Source organism: Budorcas taxicolor, chromosome 7 (genome assembly GCF_023091745.1).
Source record: "Budorcas taxicolor isolate Tak-1 chromosome 7, Takin1.1, whole genome shotgun sequence".
In the NCBI taxonomy this organism is placed as follows: domain Eukaryota; kingdom Metazoa; phylum Chordata; class Mammalia; order Artiodactyla; family Bovidae; genus Budorcas; species Budorcas taxicolor.
Genome location: NC_068916.1, coordinates 21,700,346 through 21,719,077, shown reverse-complemented (window position 1 = coordinate 21,719,077; position 18,732 = coordinate 21,700,346). Strand labels below are relative to the sequence as shown.

The window sequence follows — 18,732 nt, the reverse complement described above, 5'->3', positions numbered from 1 at the left end:
ACTTGGAAACAAACACTCTGTTAACAGATCAGTACATTTTATAAAGAAAATACATTTTACATGCTATTATATAATAGAATCCTTCTACAAATTAAAAATTCAATAACTTCTAAAGCTTAATCATATTTGAAAAAAATTCACAGTATCTTAACTTCCTAAAGTATTCAGATTTCTAACACAGATAAAAGTCCCCACATTAAAATCCCACATGAAATTTAAAAATGGAATATACACTATCACAGATTTTTATAATTCTAAGTAGTATAAAAAACTAGAACATACTGTATGCTGATTCATCTAGAAATAACAGATCAGTATAGGAGGAAAAAATAATGCAAAGTTAACCAGGTATATGGCAAATCCTCTGTTCAAACTGCTACCACAATTAAAAAATGGCAAAATAAAAAGCATGTACTCAACAGCCTTAGGAATGTTAAACCATCATTAGGCAGCAATCTCATTTAATTTCTAGAACACTGAAATGAACTTACTCCTTCTTTTTTTCCTTTTCTCTCCATCTTCTCCAACCTCACCCTCTTCATCATCCTCTTCCTCTGAACCGCTGATATCAGAGCCTGATATTTCTTCCCCTTGAACAGAAATTTAATACAATGATATTTATTCTGTACCAGGTCACTGCTTATTCAGGAAACGCCTGTATCAACTTTCTTCATTAAGTTTTTGTGCCCTAAACAAACCTTATTTTAATATTCCTAGAGAGTATATCAGATATGTTAGCCTCAGAAACAGATATGATATACACAGAGGTTTTATTTTTAAAGTTCCTAAAGAGAAGTTAGACCTAGACCTATTTAAACTTTCAAGTGATTAGTTTACAGTTTTAAATGTTACATGTTAGAGGTATTATTTCAATGTTTGAAAAATATGATCACTTTTGGAAAGCATTTTTTCCTCAGTTTTCTATTTAAGATTTCATTTATTTATTTTTATAAATGCCACATCTCACTGGCTCATTTCTTTTGCTTCTTTATTTTTTGGCTGCACTGGGTCTTCGTTACCATGTGCAGGCTTCTCCAGTTGCAGCTGGCAGGCTCTAGAGCACGTGGGCTCTGTAGTTATGGCGCACAGGCTTAGTTGCGGTACGTGGGATCCTAGTTCCCTGATCAGATATCGAACTTGGACCCCCTGCATTGAGAGCATGGAGTCTTATCCACTGGACCACCAGGAAAATCTCTAAGATTTTAAATAATTTATTCAACCTTTTTATATTTTAAGAGCCATACAACTGTCATCTAACACATGATCCCACTCTTAGGACTATATCGCATCAAGTAATAGAAGGGCTTATTTGTACAACAAATATGTTAATTTAAAAACATTTTTTAAAAAGGAAATTATAAAGCTAATATTAATGCAAATCAGTACTATGGCACCTTCAAAGTAGTTATTTAAAATTACCACTGTCCACATATGAAATGTCTAGGAAAATAAAGATAACTGGGTGGGAGGGAGTAAAATATACACTAATCCTAACAGTTGAACCTAAAAACCAAAAAGTGGAAAGAATTCACAGTCTTGGGAGAAGACATTCATTAAACATATATTTCTTCAGGTCCAGAAACAATAACACCCTGGAAGCAATGAGTACACCCAATGCCTATATCTTGGTTTCTAAATACCATTCTCTGATGAAAGGAACCAGGGAGAAACAGATGATTTTAAGAACAAGGTAAGGAAAATATAAAAATGAGCCCCGAACACCTGTGGTGCCAGAAAATGAAGAAGTGATAAGCAAGCAAACTGATGAGAGCATGCTGAAAGGATACAGGAACTACCCTGAAAGATCTCCTAACGGCCAAAGCTGGAACAATTTGAACAATGAAATAAGTAATATTACTGTATTATACACCCACAGACTAAAATAAATACCCATGAATCCATACTGACATTAAAAAATACTCAAACAAACAGAGGAGAGGAGACTGATCTTCCTTACACTAAAATTCAGAACACTAAACATTAGAAAGAAAAATGGGAAGAAAATGTTATCACTGAACAAATCCACAGAACTACTGTTGGATGCTAAAATTAGTGGAAGAAAAGTATGATGAGAAACAGAAGTTTTGTATAATGTCAAAAGTATATCTCCACAAGATATAAATTAATTACAAAGGAAATAAAATAAATTTACAGTGGAGAAAATGTGCAGAATAATTATGAGAAGTGAAAGTCAAAGTCACTCAGTCGTGTCTGACTCTTGGCAATCCCATGGACTATACGGTCCATGGGATTCTCCAGGCCAGAATACTGGAGTGCGTAGCCTTTCCCTTCTCCAGGGGATCTTTCAGTGGTGAAAATTTGCAGAATTATGAGAAAACTACAGATAAATTCAAATTGAGGAATATTCTACAAATATATGACCAATACTCTTCAAAAATGTCATGATTACAAAGACTGAGGAATCAGAAACTGAAGGAAATTAAACAGACATGACAACTATCAATAAATGCCATGCATGATCTATAACTGGATCCTGAACTACAAAAAAAGGGCAGTAAAGAGGAAACTGTCAAAATTCTAGTAAGAATCTATGGATTAGTTAATAAGTCTGTATCACTGTAAATTTCCTGGTGTGATAATCATCTTACATGATTATGTACGATGTTAACATCAGGAGAAGCTGGGTAACAGGTACATAGGAACTCTCCTTGCTATACTTGTGAGTTTTCTATAAACCTAAAATTATTTTGAAATAAAAGTTTAAAAGTTATTCTTTTAATATTTTTGCCTATTTTTAGATTACTCCTATGATCAACTCTATTAACTGGATTATAAGAAATGTCCTAAGAGTGTAAATAAAATGAAGTTTATTAAAAATAAAGTTAGCATTACCATATATCTAGCAACTTCACATCTGGATATATATCCAAAAGAATTGAAAGCAAGGACTCGAACAGGTATTTGTACACCCACATTCATAACACCATTATTCCCAATAGTCAAAAGGTAGAAGCAACCCAAGTATACATCAACAGATGAAAGGATCAAAGAGACACGGAAGAAAATTCTGACTCACGCCACAATATGGATGACTACTGAGGACCTTATGCTAAGTAAAATAAGCCAGACACAAAAGGAGACATACTGTATGATTCTACTTATACGGGGTACTTAGAAGAGTCAAATTCATAGAGACAGAAAGTAGAATAACAGTTACCAGGGGTTGAGGGAGAGAGAGGGATGGGGATTTAGCATTTAATGGGTACAGAGAGAGGTTCATTTTGGGATTATTAAAAAGTCCTGGAGATGGATGGTGGTGACAGCTGCAGAACACTGCCAATGTACTTAATACCACAGAACTTCACACAAAAATACTTAAAATGGTAAATTTTATGTTATGTAGTATATATTTTACCACAATTTTTAAAATGCAAAAACTGGGTCAGAAATATAAAGGTATGAACTCAATACTAACAAATCTAAGAAATTTTACATCTTTGAAACATACTGACTATAAATACCACCTAGTGGTCACAGTTAAAATACCAAATTCCATTATCTAAGAGGCAGCTAAATTATAGCTCTTCCTCAATAATCTTGCTCAAATTTATTGAATCAGCACCTTCTTCAAATGTTTGCGATGTCTGGATCTAGATTTTATATCTGATTTAACCAGCTTCCCCATAGACTGGAGAGAGGCAATTTCAAAGCCCTTTATTCACCAGGTATGTAAAGAAGCCCTGTGCCAGCTAGTTCATAGCATGAAGATTCACGGAGTTACTGACCACCTAACAATGGTTGGTAAATTTCTCACCCTCATGACAAGGTCTTCAAATTTTCTAAACATCTAACATTATATCTTGTCAGAAAAGGATTTCCAAAATAGAATCTCATGTTCAAATTTAAATATGAAAGCATATTTTCAAGGCCATGCAATCAATTTTTACTTACAGTAAACTAGGTTTACATGAGCAGTCAATGCACCGATTATGTTAGAGCCTTTGTTTGTGTGGATCACAACTGTGGAAAATTCTTAAGGAGATGGGAATACCAGACCACCTTACCTGCCTCCTGAGAAACCTGGATGCAGGTCAAGAAGAAACAGTTAGAACCAAAACAACTGACTGGTTCAAAACTGGGAAGGAAGTACAAGGCTGTACATTGTCACTTTGTTTATCTAACTTCTACGCAGAGTGTATCATGCGAAATGCTGGGCTGGATGAATCACAAGCTGGAATCAAGATTGCTGGGAGAAGTTCCAACAACCTCAGATATGCAGATGATACCACTCTAATGGCAGAAAGTGAAGAGGAACTAAAGAGCCTGTTGATGACGGTAAAAGAGGAGAGTGAAAAAGCTGGCTTAAAACTCAACATTAAAAGAACTAAGACCATGGCATCTGGTCCCATCACTTCATGACAAATACAAGGGGAGAAAGTAGAAACAGTGACAAATTCTATTTTCTTGGATTCCAAAATCACTGCAGATGGTGACTATAGCCATGAAATTAAAAGACACTTGCTCCTTGGAAGGAAAGCTATGACAAATCTCAACAGCATATGCAAAAGCAGAGATACAAAAGCAGAGGTATCACTTTGCCAACCAAGTTCCACATAGTCAAAGCCATGGTTTTTCCAGTAGTCATTTATGGATGTGAGAGTTGGACCGTAAAAAACTGTGGTGCTGGAGAAGACTCTTGAGAGGACCCTGGACTGCAAGGAGATCAAACCAGTCAATCTTAAAGGAAACAAACCCTGAATACTCATTGGAAGGACTGATGCTGAAGCTCCAATAATTTGGCCACCTGATGTAAAGAGCCAACTCACTGGAAAAGACCCTGATGCTGGGAAAGACTGAAGGGGGCAGCAGAGGATGAGATGGTTAGACAGCATCACTGACTCAGTGGACAGGAATCTGAGGAAACTCCAGGAGACAGTGGACAGGGAAGCCTGATGTGCTGCAGTTCATGGGGTTGGAAGGAGTGGAATGCAACTTGGCAACTGAACAACAATAACAAACAACAAACTAGGTTTACACATAACTCTGTGATTGCTTTATTTACTTCAAATAATAGTGCCTGACATCTATTACAAAGAACTCTGGTCATAATAACTAACTACATGTATGGTAGAACTCACTCATATAGAGAGAATCAAAAACTTGTTTAATAAGTGGTCTTATGAAATCTTTACAGAAGATCATGAGGACTGAGATGGAGGTTTAAATCAAATGAATTTTTAAATCACTGCACAAATATTACATAATTTTACTTGAGCTTAATGTGAAAATGCTTAATAATGTTAAGTAGCAAGTTACTTTGCAAAAATATTCCCTTAAACATCAATATCAGAGGTTCAGAGAATTTTTAATAGGTGGTTTTATTAGAACACTTATTGGTTAAAAACACATTTTTAACCAACATTAATATTTTCAAGAAAATGTTACCTTCTTCAAGCTTTTTTTTCAGTTCTTCTATTTCCTTCTGAAACTGACGAAGCAAAGCATCCTTTGGATCCTCATTAATTCTAGCTTTATTTTTAATATTCTTAGCACGATTAGCATACCGCAACGTACTGATGGTTTCATCATAATTGTAATCTGCTGGCCCAATATTTGCACACTGTTGAATTAGGAACACAAAGCATTTTGCTGTACACATGATACAGTTTAAAAACTTTAATTTATTTTTATAAATAAATAATATTTATATTATTTTTATTATTACATTTTAATTTTTAAAATTTATTTTTATTTTGGCCATGCTGCATGGCATGCATGATCTTAGTTCCCTGACCAGGGATGGAAACTGCAGCATCCCCTGCAATGGAAGCACGAAGTCTTAATCACTCACTGGACTACCAGGGAAGTTCCAACACACTTAAAATCGACACTACCACTACGCATATACCAAAGAACTCTGGAACATACTTCCACTCTGGCTGTGAAAAAGAGGGCATCACCCCATGGGTTTCCAAACAATCCAATTATAGGCTAGCACACATGGTGTGCTAAAAAAAACCCATAAATTTTAAAAAGTAAAATAATCGACAGTTTTTAAAATGTTATGAATATCAACTGCTGGCATCAATCAGAATCTTAAAATTTTCCTGATGGTAACTAAACCACCAATTAAGTCTTACCATCATGGTTTTTGAATTTCCTCCTAAGGAATCCTGAAGAAGACGAGTCAACTTAGAGTTACGATAAGGCACATGAGTGCTTTTTCCATCAACCAAGGCAGAAATAACATTACCAAGGGTGGAAAGCGAAAGATTGATTTTTGTAGCTTCTTTTAGGCGCTGTCCAGTAGCTCCAGTTTTTGCTTGTCTTTCTGAACCCTAGCAATAAACAGAGACAGAAGTAAAGCTAAAACAAAAAAATACAGAATATTCTTCCCAAAGTTAAAAAAAAGTATTTTAACAGTAAAAACTCTAATGATATCTGGAATTCACTTCAAAATAATACTAGAAGGGAAGTGGCTGAGGGTAGAGAAGGAATAGAACTGGACATGAACTGATAACTATTAAAGTTGAGTGATGAGTACATGGAAAATTATACTATTCTTTGTTTGTATAGGTTAGAAACAGTCCATAATTAATAGTAAGTTAAACACACATATAAAACATATATATATATATATAAAATCACTCCTAATAACTTTTGAGTTATCACTCATTTATAAAATAAAAAGAAGCTACCAGAGTTATTCTTAACTAGCATCCTCTTACTTACAGCAAGATCTACAAGGTGAAGCTTCCCCATCCTGACATGCATGTTACCATCAACACCTTTCTCACTGCATTCTATAGTGATTGTGAAGATGGCATGGGAACGGGAACTATGTTCATTCATATTAGTTGCACCAACAGAACCTTGAATAAAAGAAGGAATCTCTTTAAAACTATTAACAACAGGGAATGCCTCTAAAAATAATATCCAAAATACTAAATTTCATCACAGCCAAAAGCCAGAGAACATGGTTAAACACAAAAGCTTAGGTGTATTTAGCTATGAAATTTCTGACATTTATGCTGCTAACAAAAAACTAACTTTTTCACATTAAAGAAGTACTTTTAGGACAAAATACTTAATTTCATGCATTACTGGCTTAAAAATTAACTGACTTTAAAATATATGTTAAATAGTTCAAAAAATAAACTTCTGTTTCAGCTGTCTCTAACAGGTATATTCTGGGAAACAATCACAGGAATACTTTCATATATACATTAGATGATAACAAAAATCGTCAGGGTAAAACTGTTTGCAACAGCAAGATATCAAAAACAATCAATAGGGCAGCAGTTAATCAATTATGTTAATAGAATAATCACACTATGTATGATGAAGCAGTCTCTTAAAAAAATAAGGTAGATCTTAATGACATGGAAAGATACCGAAAACATATGAACTAGAGAGAAAAAAGTTAGGAGTATAATCTTATTCCTGCAAAACAAAAGCATCCATTCAAAATATAGTAAGAATTTGAGTGTGTATAAATGTTTTACATGAATATATTGTGCAAACAAAAAGATGCTTTCCATATGACCCAGCAATCCCACTGCTGGACATACACACCAAGGAAACCAGAATTGAAAGAGACACGTGTACCCCAATGTTCATCACAGCACTGTTTATAATAGCCAGGACATGGAAGCAACCTAGATGTCCATCAGCAGACGAATGGATAAGAAAGCTGTGGTACATATACACAATGGGGTATTACTCAGCCATTAAAAAGAATACATTTGAATCAGTTCTAATGAGGTGGATGAAACTGGAGCCTATTATACAGAGTGAAGTAAGACAGAAAGAATAACACCAATACAGTATACTAACGCATATATATGGAATTTAGAAAGATGGTAACAATAACCCTGTATGCGAGACAGCAAAAGAGACAGAGATGTATATAACAGTCTTTTGGACTCTGTGGGAGAGGGCGAGGGCGGGATGATATGAAGGATGGCACTGAAACATGTAAAATATCATACGTGAAACGAATCGCCAGTCCAGGTTCGATGCATGATACAGGGTGCTTTGGGACTGGTGCACTGGGACGACCCAGAGGAATGGGATGGGGAGGGAGGTGGGAGGGGGGTTCAGGATGGGGAACACATGTATACCCGTGGCAGATTCATGTCAACGTACAGCAAAAACCAATACAATATTGTAAAGTAAAATAAATAAATAAAAAAGATGCTTTTTTTTCCACAGTGGGCATGTGTGGGTTTTTTCCTTAAATTCCAAAGTATTTAAAAGCAATATGTTAATTTCATCCAACACCAAAATTATTTTCCTACTATACATTCATGTACAGGCCAGCTGTGATTTTAGAATTTAAACATTAAAAGGGTACTCTTTATCAGCAAACAGCTATTAGAAGTCAGATAACTAGAATGTAAATTGCATAGATAAGGAAAAGTAAAGCTCAATGAAAGAACATAAAATGGAAATCAGTGAGGGAAAATGGAAGGATTTGTGACTCCTTGTACATAATCTTTTCCTATTTTCTTTCAAATCATGATTTTTAAAAATCAAATTTATGAAATTTTCCACAAGATATAAAAAAACAAATAAATCTAACATCACTTCAAATCATCTAATCAGAAGAAACACACTATACATATTTCCACAGCGTCAATTCAGTTCAGTCACTCAATCATGTCCGACTCTTTGCGACCCTATGGAATGCAGCACGCCAGGTTTCCCTGTCCATCACCAACTCCCAGAGCTTGCTCAAACTCATGTCCATCAAGCTGGTGATGCTGTCCAACCATCTCATCCTCTGTTGTTCCCTTCTCTTCCTGCCTTCAATCTTTCCGAGCATCAGGGTCTTTTCCAATGAGTCAGTTCTTCACATCAGGTAGCCAAAGTATTGGAGTTTCAGCTTCATCATCAGTCCTTCCAATGAACACTCAGGACTGATCTCCTTTAGGATGGACTGGTTGGATCTCCTTGCAGTCCAAGGGACTCTCAAGGTCTTCTCCAACACCACAGTTCAAAAGCATCAATTCTTCAGTGCTCAGCTTTTTTTATGGTCCAACTCCCACATCCATACATAGCTACTAGAAAAACCATAGCTTTGACTAAACGGACCTTTCTCGGCAAAGTAATGCCTTGCTTTTTAATACACTGTCTAGGTTTGTCATAGCTTTTCTTCCAAGGAGCAAGCATCCTTTAATTTCATGGCTGCAGTCCCCATCTGCAGTGATTCTGGAACCCAAGAAATAAAGTCTGTCACTGTTTTCATTGTTTCCCCATTTATTTGCCATGAAGTGATGGGACTGGATGCCATGATTTTCATTTTTTTGAATGTTGAGTTTTAAGCCAACTTTTTCACTCTCCTTTTTCACTTTCATCAAGAGGTTCTTCAGCTCTTCACTTTCTGCCATAAGGGTGGTGTCACTGCATCTGAGGTTATTTATATTTCTCCCACCAATCTTGATTCAAGCTTGTGCTTCATCCAGCCCGGCATTTCACAATGATGTCTGCATCAAAGTTAAGTAAGCACACTGACAATATACAGCTTTGACGTACCCTTTCCCAATTTGAAACCAGTCTGTTGCTCCATGTCCTGTTCTAACTGTTGCTTCTTGACCTGCATACGGATTTCCCAGGAGGCAGGTAAGGTGGTCTGGTATTCCCATCTCTTTCAGAATTTTCCAGTTTGTTGTGATCCACACTGTCAGAGGCTTTGGCACAGTCAATAAAGCAGAAGTTTCTCTGGAACTCTCTCGCCTCCTCTATGATCCAACGGATGTTGGCAATTTGATCTCTGGTTCCTCTGCCTTTTCTAAATCCAGCTTGAACACCTGGAAATTCTCAGTTCACGTACTCTTGAAGCCTTGCTTGGAAAATTTTGAGCATTACTTTGCTAGCGTGTGAGATGAGTACAATTGTGCAGTCTGAACATTCTTTGGCATTGCCTTTCTTTGGGATTGGAATGAAAACTGACCTTTTCTAGTCCTGTGGCCACTGCTGAGTTTTCCAAAACTGCTGGCATATTGAGTGCAGCACTTTAACAGCATCAATTTTTAGGATTTTAGGGTTCCACAACATAGGTCTTATTTTATCTTATTTTTTTTTTGCACTTAACATTATCTCTACATATGTTTCCATGTTAAAAACAACTTAAAATTTTTACTAAAATTGATTGTTATTGTCTTGCTGAGAGATATTTGGAATTGCGTCCTAGTTATATTTTATAAAGGAAACTATTATGAGCATCTTTAAGCAGATACCTTTTTTCTCTTTAGAATTATATCCACGGGATGTATCTTTTAAACTGGAACTACCTTATGAAAGGATAGGAATAGTTTTATAGCTATGTAATTATCCAATCAAACTATAGCAGTGTTTTAATTTAGAGAGGAAGTCTAATTTGAAAAAGTCATATTTAATATTTTAATACCTACTATTTTTGCAATGTCAGTAAAGCATGCTACTTATGATTATGATTTTTCTCTCTTTCCGATTATGAAAACAAACCAATGTGACAGACACTGTATCAGAAGCGACCTACATTAAATTTTACAGTGATGCTAGGAGAGAACAGCTTGCAGCAACTCAGTAGATTCAGTACCCAACCTAATGATACGGCACATAATGGAAATAAAACTAAACACCTCCATTGCTGTAATTTTTGTCAAAATGTTTAGTTTAGAATATAAAATGAAATGTTTTTTGTTTTTCAAGATGATACAAAAAACTGATCCCAATCCTCCTCCCCACCACCCTCTCTCCTCCTCCTCGGCAATCACTAGTCTGTGCTCTCTCTGAGTCTGTTTCTGTTTTCATAGATATGTCCATTTGTGCTGTATTTTAGATCCCACATATAAGTCATATTACATGGTGTTTGTCTTTCTAACTTACTTCACTTACTATGAAAATCTCTAGGTCCATCCATATTGCTACAAATGGCACTATTTCATTCTTTTTTGTGTCTGAGTAACTGAGTTTCCCACATGGCATTAGTGGTAAAGAACCCACCTGCCAATGCAGGAGATATAAGAGACACAGACTCAATCCCTGGGTCAGGAAGATCCCCCAGAGAAGGACACGCAACCCACTCCAATATTCCTGACTAGAGAATTCATGGACAGAGAAGCCTGGCAGGCTATGGTCCATGGGGTTGCAGTCAGACATGACAGAAACAACTTAGCATGCACATATGCATTATATGTACATACCACATTATATGTATATATATATGTTTATATTAATATGTACATACTTTATGTATTAATGTGTACATGTGTATGTTATATATACATACATGTATTACTTTATATACCACATAAATATATATATTAGTATATACACACATATATTAATTTACAAACACACACACCCCACATATCCATTTATCTGTCAATGGATATTTAAGTTGTTTCCAAGTCTTGGATATTGTGAATATTAATGCCATGAATACTAGGTTGCATGTATCTTTTTTTTTCTTAAGTTGCTCAATATATATTTTTTTAATTGAAGGATAACTGCTTTACAGAATTTTGTTGTTTTCTGTCAAACTCAACATGAACCAGTCATAGGTGTGTGTGTGTATATATATATATGTATATATATATATATTCCCTCCCTTTTGAACCTCCCTCCCATCTCCCTCCCCATCCCACCCCTCTAGATTGATATAGAGCCCCTGTTTGAGCTTCCTGAGACATACAGCAAATTTCTGTTGGCTATATTTTACATATGGTAGTGTAAGTTTCCATGTTACTCTTTCCATATATCTCACCCTCTCCTCCCCTCTCCCCATGTCCATAAGTCTGTTCTCTAAGTCTGTTTCTCCACTGCTGCCCTATAAATTCTTCAGTACCATTTTTCTAGATTCCTTACATGTGCGTTAGAATGCGATATTTATCTTTGTCTTTCACTTCACTCTGTATAATAGGTTCTAGACTCACCCACATCATCAGAACTGACTCAAATGCGTTCCTTTTTATGGCTGAGTAATATTTCATTGTGTATATTTACCACAACTTCTTTATCCATTCATCTGTCGATGGACATCTAGGTTATTTCCATGTTCTAACTATTGTAAATAGTGCTGCAATGAACAATGGGATACATGTGTCTTTTTCAACCCTGGTTTCCTCAAGGTATATGCCTAGGAGTGGGATTGCTGGGTCATATGGTGGTTTTATTCCCATTTTTTTAAAGGAATCTCCATACCATCTTCCATAAGGGCTGTATCAAATTACATTCCCACCAACAGTGCAAGAGCGTTCCCTTTTCTGCACACCCTCTCCAGTGTTTATTGTTTGTAGATTTTTTGATGACAACCATTCTGACTGGTGAGAGGTGATATCTCATTGTGGATTGATCTGCATTTCTCTAATAATGAGCGATGTTGAGCATCTTTTCATGTGTTTGTTAGCCTTCTGTATGTCTTCTTTGGCGAAATGGCTGTTTAGGTGTTTTGCCCACTTTTTGATTGGGTTGTTTGAGTTTCTAGCATTGAGTTGTATGAGCTGCTTGTATATTTTGGAAATTAATCCTTTGTCAGTTGTTTCATGTGCTATTATTTTCTCCCATTCTGAGGGTTGTCTTTTCACCTTGCTTATACTTTCCTTTGCTGTGCAAAATTTTTAAGTTTAATCAGGCCCCACTTATTTACTTTTGTTTTTATTTCCCTTACTCTAGGAGGTGGGTCATAAAGGATCTTGCTTTATGTCATTGAGTGTTCTGCCTATGTTTTCCTCTAAGAGTTTTATAGTTTCTGGTCTTACATTTAGGTCTTTAATCCATTTTGAGTTTATCGTTGTGTATGGTGCTAGGAAGTGTTCTAATTTCATTCTTTGACATGGAGCTGTCCAGTTTTCCCAGCACCATTTATCAAAGGCTGTCTTTGTCCCATTGTATATTCTTGCCTCCTTTGTCAAAAATAAGGTACCCATAGGTGCATGGGTTTATTTCTGGGCTTTCTATCTTGTTCCATTGGTCTGTATTTCTGTTTTTGTTCCAGTACTGTCTTGATGACTGTAGCTTTGTAGCATAATCTGAAGTCAGGAAGGTTGATTCCTCCAGCTCCATTCTTCTTTCTCAAGACTGCTTTGGCTATTTGGGGTCTTTTGTGTTTCCATATAAATTGTGACATTTTTTGTTCTAGTTCTGTGAAAAATGCCATTGGTAATTTGAGAGGGATTGCATTGAATCTGTAATTGCATTTGGCAGTATAGTCATTTTCACAACATTGATTCTTCCTATCCAGGAACATGGAATATCTCTCCATGTTTATGTTGTCTTTGATTTTTTCATCAGTGTCTTATAATTTTCTGTATACAGTTCTTTTGTCTCCTTCAGTTCAGTCGCTCAGTAGTGTCCAACTCTTTGTGACCCCATGAATTGCAGCACGCCAGGCCTCCCTGTCCATCACCAACTCCCAAAGTTCACTCAGACTCATGTCCATCGAGTCGGTGATGCCATCCAGCCTTCTCATCCTCTGTCTCCCCTTCTCCTCCTGCCCCCAATCCCTCCCAGCATCAGAGTCTTTTCCAATGAGTCAACTCTTCGCATGAGGTGGCCAAAGTACTGGAGTTTCAGCTTTAGCATCATTCCTTCCAAAGAAATCCCAGGGCTGATCTCCTTTAGAATGGACTGGTTTGATTTCCTTGCAGTCCAAGGGACTCTCAAGAGTCTTCTCCAACACCACAGTTCAAAAGCATCAATTCTTCAGTGCTCAGCCTTCTTCACAGTCCAACTCTCACATCCATACATGACCACAGGAAAAACCATAGCCTTGACTAGACGGACCTTAGTCGGCAAAGTAATGTCTCTGCTTTTGAATATGCTATCTAGGTTGGTCCTAACTTTTCTTCCAAGGAGTAAACGTCTTTTAATTTCATGGCTGCAATCACCATCTGCAGTGATTTTGGAGCCCCCCAAAATAAAGTCTGACACTGTTTCCTCATCTATTTCCCATGACGTGATGGGACCGGATGCCATGATCTTCGTTTTCTGAATGTTGAGCTTTAAGCCAATTTTTTCACTCTCCACTTTCACTTTCATCAAGAGGCTTTTTAGTTCCTCTTCACTTTCTGCCATAAGGGTGGTGTCATCTGCATATCTGAGGTTACTGATATTTCTCCCGGCAATCTTGATTCCAGCTTGTGTTTCTTCCAGTCCAGTGTTTGTCTCCTTAGGTAAGTTTATTCCTACATATTTAATACTTTTTATTGCAATGGTGAATAGGATTGGTTCCTTAATTTCTCTGATTTTTCATTGGTAGTATATAGAAACGTAAGTGATTTCTGTGTATTGATGTTGTATCTTACAACTTTGCTAAATTCACTCATGAGCTCTAGTAATTTTCTGATACTATCTTTAGGGTTTTCTATGTACAGTATCATGTCATCTGCACACAATGAGAGTTTTACTTCTTTTCCAGTCTGGATTCCTTTATTTTTTTCCTTCTCTGATTGCTGTAGTTAGGACTTCCAGAACTATGTTGAGTAATAGTGTTGAAAGTGGACACCTTTGCCTTGCTCCTGATCTTCGGGGGAATGCTTTCAGTTTTTCACCATTGAGAATAATGTTTGCTGTAGGCTTCTCATATATGCCCTTTACTATGTTAAGGTAGGTTCCTTCTATGCCCATTTCTGGAAGAGATTTAATCAAAAATGGGTGGCGAATTTTGTCAAAGGCTTTTTCTGCATCTATTGAGATTATAATATGGTTTTTATCTTTCAATTTGTTAATATGGTATATCACATTGATTGATTTGCATATAATGAAGAATCCTTAGATTCCTGGAATAAACCCAACTTGATCATACTGTATGAGCTTTCTGATGTGTTGCTGAATTCTGTTTGCTAAAATTTTGTTGAGGATTGTTGCATCTATGTTCATCAGTGATATTGGCCTATAGCTTTCTTTTTTGGTGTTGTCTTTGTCTGGTTTGGGTATCAGGGTGATGGTGGCCTTGTAGAATGAGTCTGCAAGTGTTCCTTCCTCTGCAATTTCTTCAAAGAGTTTTAGAAGGATAGGCATTAGCTCTTCTCTAAATGTTTGCTAGAATTCTCCCGTGAAGCCGTCTGGTCCTGCGCTTTTGTTTTTTGGGAGATTTTTGATCACAGCTTCAATTTCAGTGCTTATAATTAGGTTGTTCATAATTTCTATTTCTTCCTGGTTCAATCTTGGAAGATTGAACTTTTCTAAGAACCTGTCCCTTTCTTCCAGGTTATCCAGTTTATTGCCATATAGTTGTTCATAATAGTCTCATAATCCTGTGTATTTCTGCATTGTCTGTTGTAACCTCTCCTTTCTCATTTCTAATTTTGTTGATTTGAGTCTTCTCTCTTTTTTTCTTGATGAGTCTGGCTAAAGGTTTGTCAATTTTGTTTATCCTCTCAAAGAACCAGCTTCTAGTTTTATTAATCTTTACTATTGTGTCTTTCATTTCTATTTCATTTATTTCTGCTCAGATCTTTATGACTTCTTTCCTTCTACTAATTTTGGGGGAGTTTTTTGTTCTTTTTCCAGTTGTTTTAGGGGTAAAGTTAGGTTGTCTGGTCTATGTTTTTGTTTCTTGAGGTAGGATTGTATTGCTGTAAACTTCCCTCTTAGGACTGCTTTTGCTGCATCCCACAGGTTTTGAGTTGTCATGTTTTCATTCTCATTTGTTTCTAGAAATTTTTTGATTTCCCTTTTGATCTCTTCAGTAACTTGTTGGTTATTTAGAAATGTGTTATTTAATCTCCACGTGTTTGTGTTTCTTACAGTTTTTTCTTGTAACTGGTATCTCATCTCATAGCGTTGTGGTCAGAGATGTTTGATATGATTTCAATTTTCTTAAATTTACTGAGGTTTGATTTGTGACCCAAGATGTGGACTATCCTGGAGAATATTTCATGTGCACTTGAGAAGGTGTATTCTTCTGCATTTGGATGGAATGTCCTGAAGATATCTATGAGATCCATCTCATCTAATGTATCATTTAAGACTTTTGTTTCCTTATTAATTTTCTGTTTTGATGATCTGTCCATTGGTGTGAGTAGGGTGTTCAAGTCTCCTACTATTATTGTGTTACAGTCAATTTCTCTTTTTAGGTCTGTTAGTGTGTCTTATGTCTTATGTATTGAGGTGCTCCTATGTTGGGTGCAAAGATATTTACCATTGCTATGTCTTCCTCTTGGATTGATCCCTTTATCGTTGTGTAGTGTCCTTCCTTATCTCTTGTAATCTTCTTTAAGGTGTATTTTGTCTGATAAAATGACTGTTACTCCAGCTTTCTTTTGCTCCCCATTTTCATGGAATATATTTTTCCATCCTCTCACTTTCAGTCTTTATGTGTCTTTTGGTCTGAAGTGGGTTTCTTGTAGACAACATATATATGGGTCTTATTTTTTTATCCATTCAGCCAGTCTGTGTCTTTTGGTTGGAGCACTTAATCCATTTACTTTTAAAGTAATTATTGATATATATGTCCCTACTGCCATTTTCTTAATTGTTTAGGATGATTTGTAGATCTCTTTTCTTCCCCTGTATTTCTTGACTATATAAGCCCATTTAACATTTGTTGTAAAGCTGGTTTGGTGGTATCACATTCTCTTAACTTTTGCTTGTCTGAAAAGCTTTTGATTTCTCCATCAATTTTGAATGAGATCCTTGCCGGGTACAGTAATCTTGGTTGTAGATTTTTCCCTTTCAGTACTTTAAATATATCCTGCCATTCTCTTCTGGCCTGCAGAGTTTCTGCTGAAAGATCAGCTGTTAAGGGTATGAGGTTTCCCTTGTATGTCACATGTTGCTTCTCCCTTGCTGCTTATAATGTTCTGTGTTTCGTCTTTGTTAGTTTGATTGGTATGTGTCTTGGGGTGTTTCTCCTTGGGTTTATCCTGTACAGGACTCTTTGTGCCTCTTGTACTTGACTGGCTATTTCCTTTTCCATGCTGGGGAAATTTTCAGCTATAATCTCTTCAAAAAAAATTTTATATCCTTTCTTTTGCTCCTCCTCTGGGACCCCTAAAATTCAAATGTTGGTGCGTTTGATATTGTCCTAGAGATCTCTGAGACTATCTGCAGTTCTTTTCATTCTTTTTACTTTATTCTGCTCTTCAGAAGTTATTTCTACCATTTTATCTTCCAGGTCACTGATTTGTTCTTCTGTTTCAGATATTCTGCTATTGATTCCTTTTAGAGTATTTTTAATTTCAGTAATTGTGTTGTCTCTGCATGTTTATTCTTTAATTCTTCTAGGTCTTTGTTAATTGTTTCTTGCATTTTCTCCATTTTCTTTCAAGGTTTTTGGTCATCTTTACTATCATTATTCTGAATTCTTTTTCTGGTAGTTTGCCTATTTCCTCTCCATTTATTTGGACTTCTGTGTTTCTAGTTTCTTCCTTCGTTTGTGTAGTATTTCTCTACCTTTTCATTATTTTTTTTAACTTATTGTGTTTGAGGTCTCCTTTTCCCAGGCTTCAAGGTTGAATTCTTTCTTCCTTTTGGTTTCTGCCCTCCTAAGGTTGGTCCAGTGGTTTGTGTAAGTTGTGTATAGGGTGAAATTTGTTCTGAATTTTTGTTTGTTGGTTTTTCCTCTGATTGGCAAGGCTGAAGTGAAGTCGCTCAGTCGTGTCCAACTCTTTGCGACCCCGTGGACTGTAGTCTGTCAGGCTCCTCCGTCCATGGGATTTTCCAGGCAAGAATGCTGGAGTGGATTGCCATTTCCTTCTCCAGGGGATCATCCCAACGCAGGAATCGAACCAGGGTCTCCTGCATTGCAGGCTGAGTGAGGTGGTAATCCTGTCTACTGATGATTGGGTTTGTATTTCTGTTTGGTTTGTTGTTTAAATGAGGGTTCCTGCACAGGGTGCTATTGGTGGTTGGGTGATGGCAGGTCTTGTATTCCAGTGGTTTCCTTTGTGTAAGCTCTCACTATTTGATACCCCTGGTTGGGTGATGGCGGGTCTTGTATTCCAGTGGTTTCCTTTGTGTAAGTTCTCACTATTTGATACCCCTGGTTGGGTGATGCCGGGTCTTGTATTCCAGTGATTTCCTTTGTGTAAGCTCTCACTATTTGATACCCCCAAGGGTTAGTTCTCTGGTAGTCTAGGGTCTTGGTAGCCCTGAGCCTTGATTTCTGGTCAGAAACAAAGATTCCACAAGTGGTTTGTTATGGCATTAATTGAGATTAAAACAAATATCCAAAAATGAGAAACCAAAGATGAGCCCCAGACAAAAAGCAGTTACAAAATCAGGCAAATAATAATAATGGAGTACACACATATACATATATACCCATGAGCAAAGTCAAAACAGTCCAACAAAAATCAAGTACAACAGACTGACCCAGCAAACAAAGGAAATAAAAAATTATATTTAGAACAGTGGGAAAAGCAAACATGGGAATAAATGTAGAAAAATAATAATAGATTTTCAAAATCAAAATAAAGAGAAAAGGAAAAAAAAGGAAAACTCCCCAGAACTGCAAAAGCCCAACATAGAGGCAGAGATTTACAACAATAAAAAAAATGTGATGAGAAAAAAAAGAAAAGAAAAAAAAGCTCAAAAGCTTAATTAGATTTCATAGTGCCAATAAAATCGACAACTACAATGGGACGGGGAGGAATAAAAAGGAAAAAAATCCAAAAGAATATACAGAGCAAGTCAAAACATAAGAATAAAAAATGTTTTTCTTGAGTAACTGCTGTCAGAGTCCGTTCCCTCGCTGGGAGTGACAGTCCACCTCACTTCCCTAGGATGCCCTCTAACACTGTGCTGATCTCTGGACCTGCTATGGGGGCAGCTCAGATCCTA

The 18,732-nt window shown here is 36.5% G+C and overlaps 1 protein-coding gene across 1 annotated transcript in view; it reads right to left on the bottom strand.

The window, feature by feature from the left end:
• The window catches only part of KIF3A (kinesin family member 3A), a 76,955-nt gene that overhangs the window by 13,156 nt on the left and 45,067 nt on the right, over positions 1 to 18,732 (bottom strand). The window contains exons 6-9 of the mRNA XM_052643323.1: positions 6,694 to 6,833; positions 6,102 to 6,299; positions 5,407 to 5,581; positions 492 to 590 (exon numbers count right to left, since the gene is read on the bottom strand). Of these exons, the coding sequence (XP_052499283.1) occupies positions 492 to 590; positions 5,407 to 5,581; positions 6,102 to 6,299; positions 6,694 to 6,833 (612 nt within the window). The remainder of the gene's footprint in view (positions 1 to 491; positions 591 to 5,406; positions 5,582 to 6,101; positions 6,300 to 6,693; positions 6,834 to 18,732) is intronic.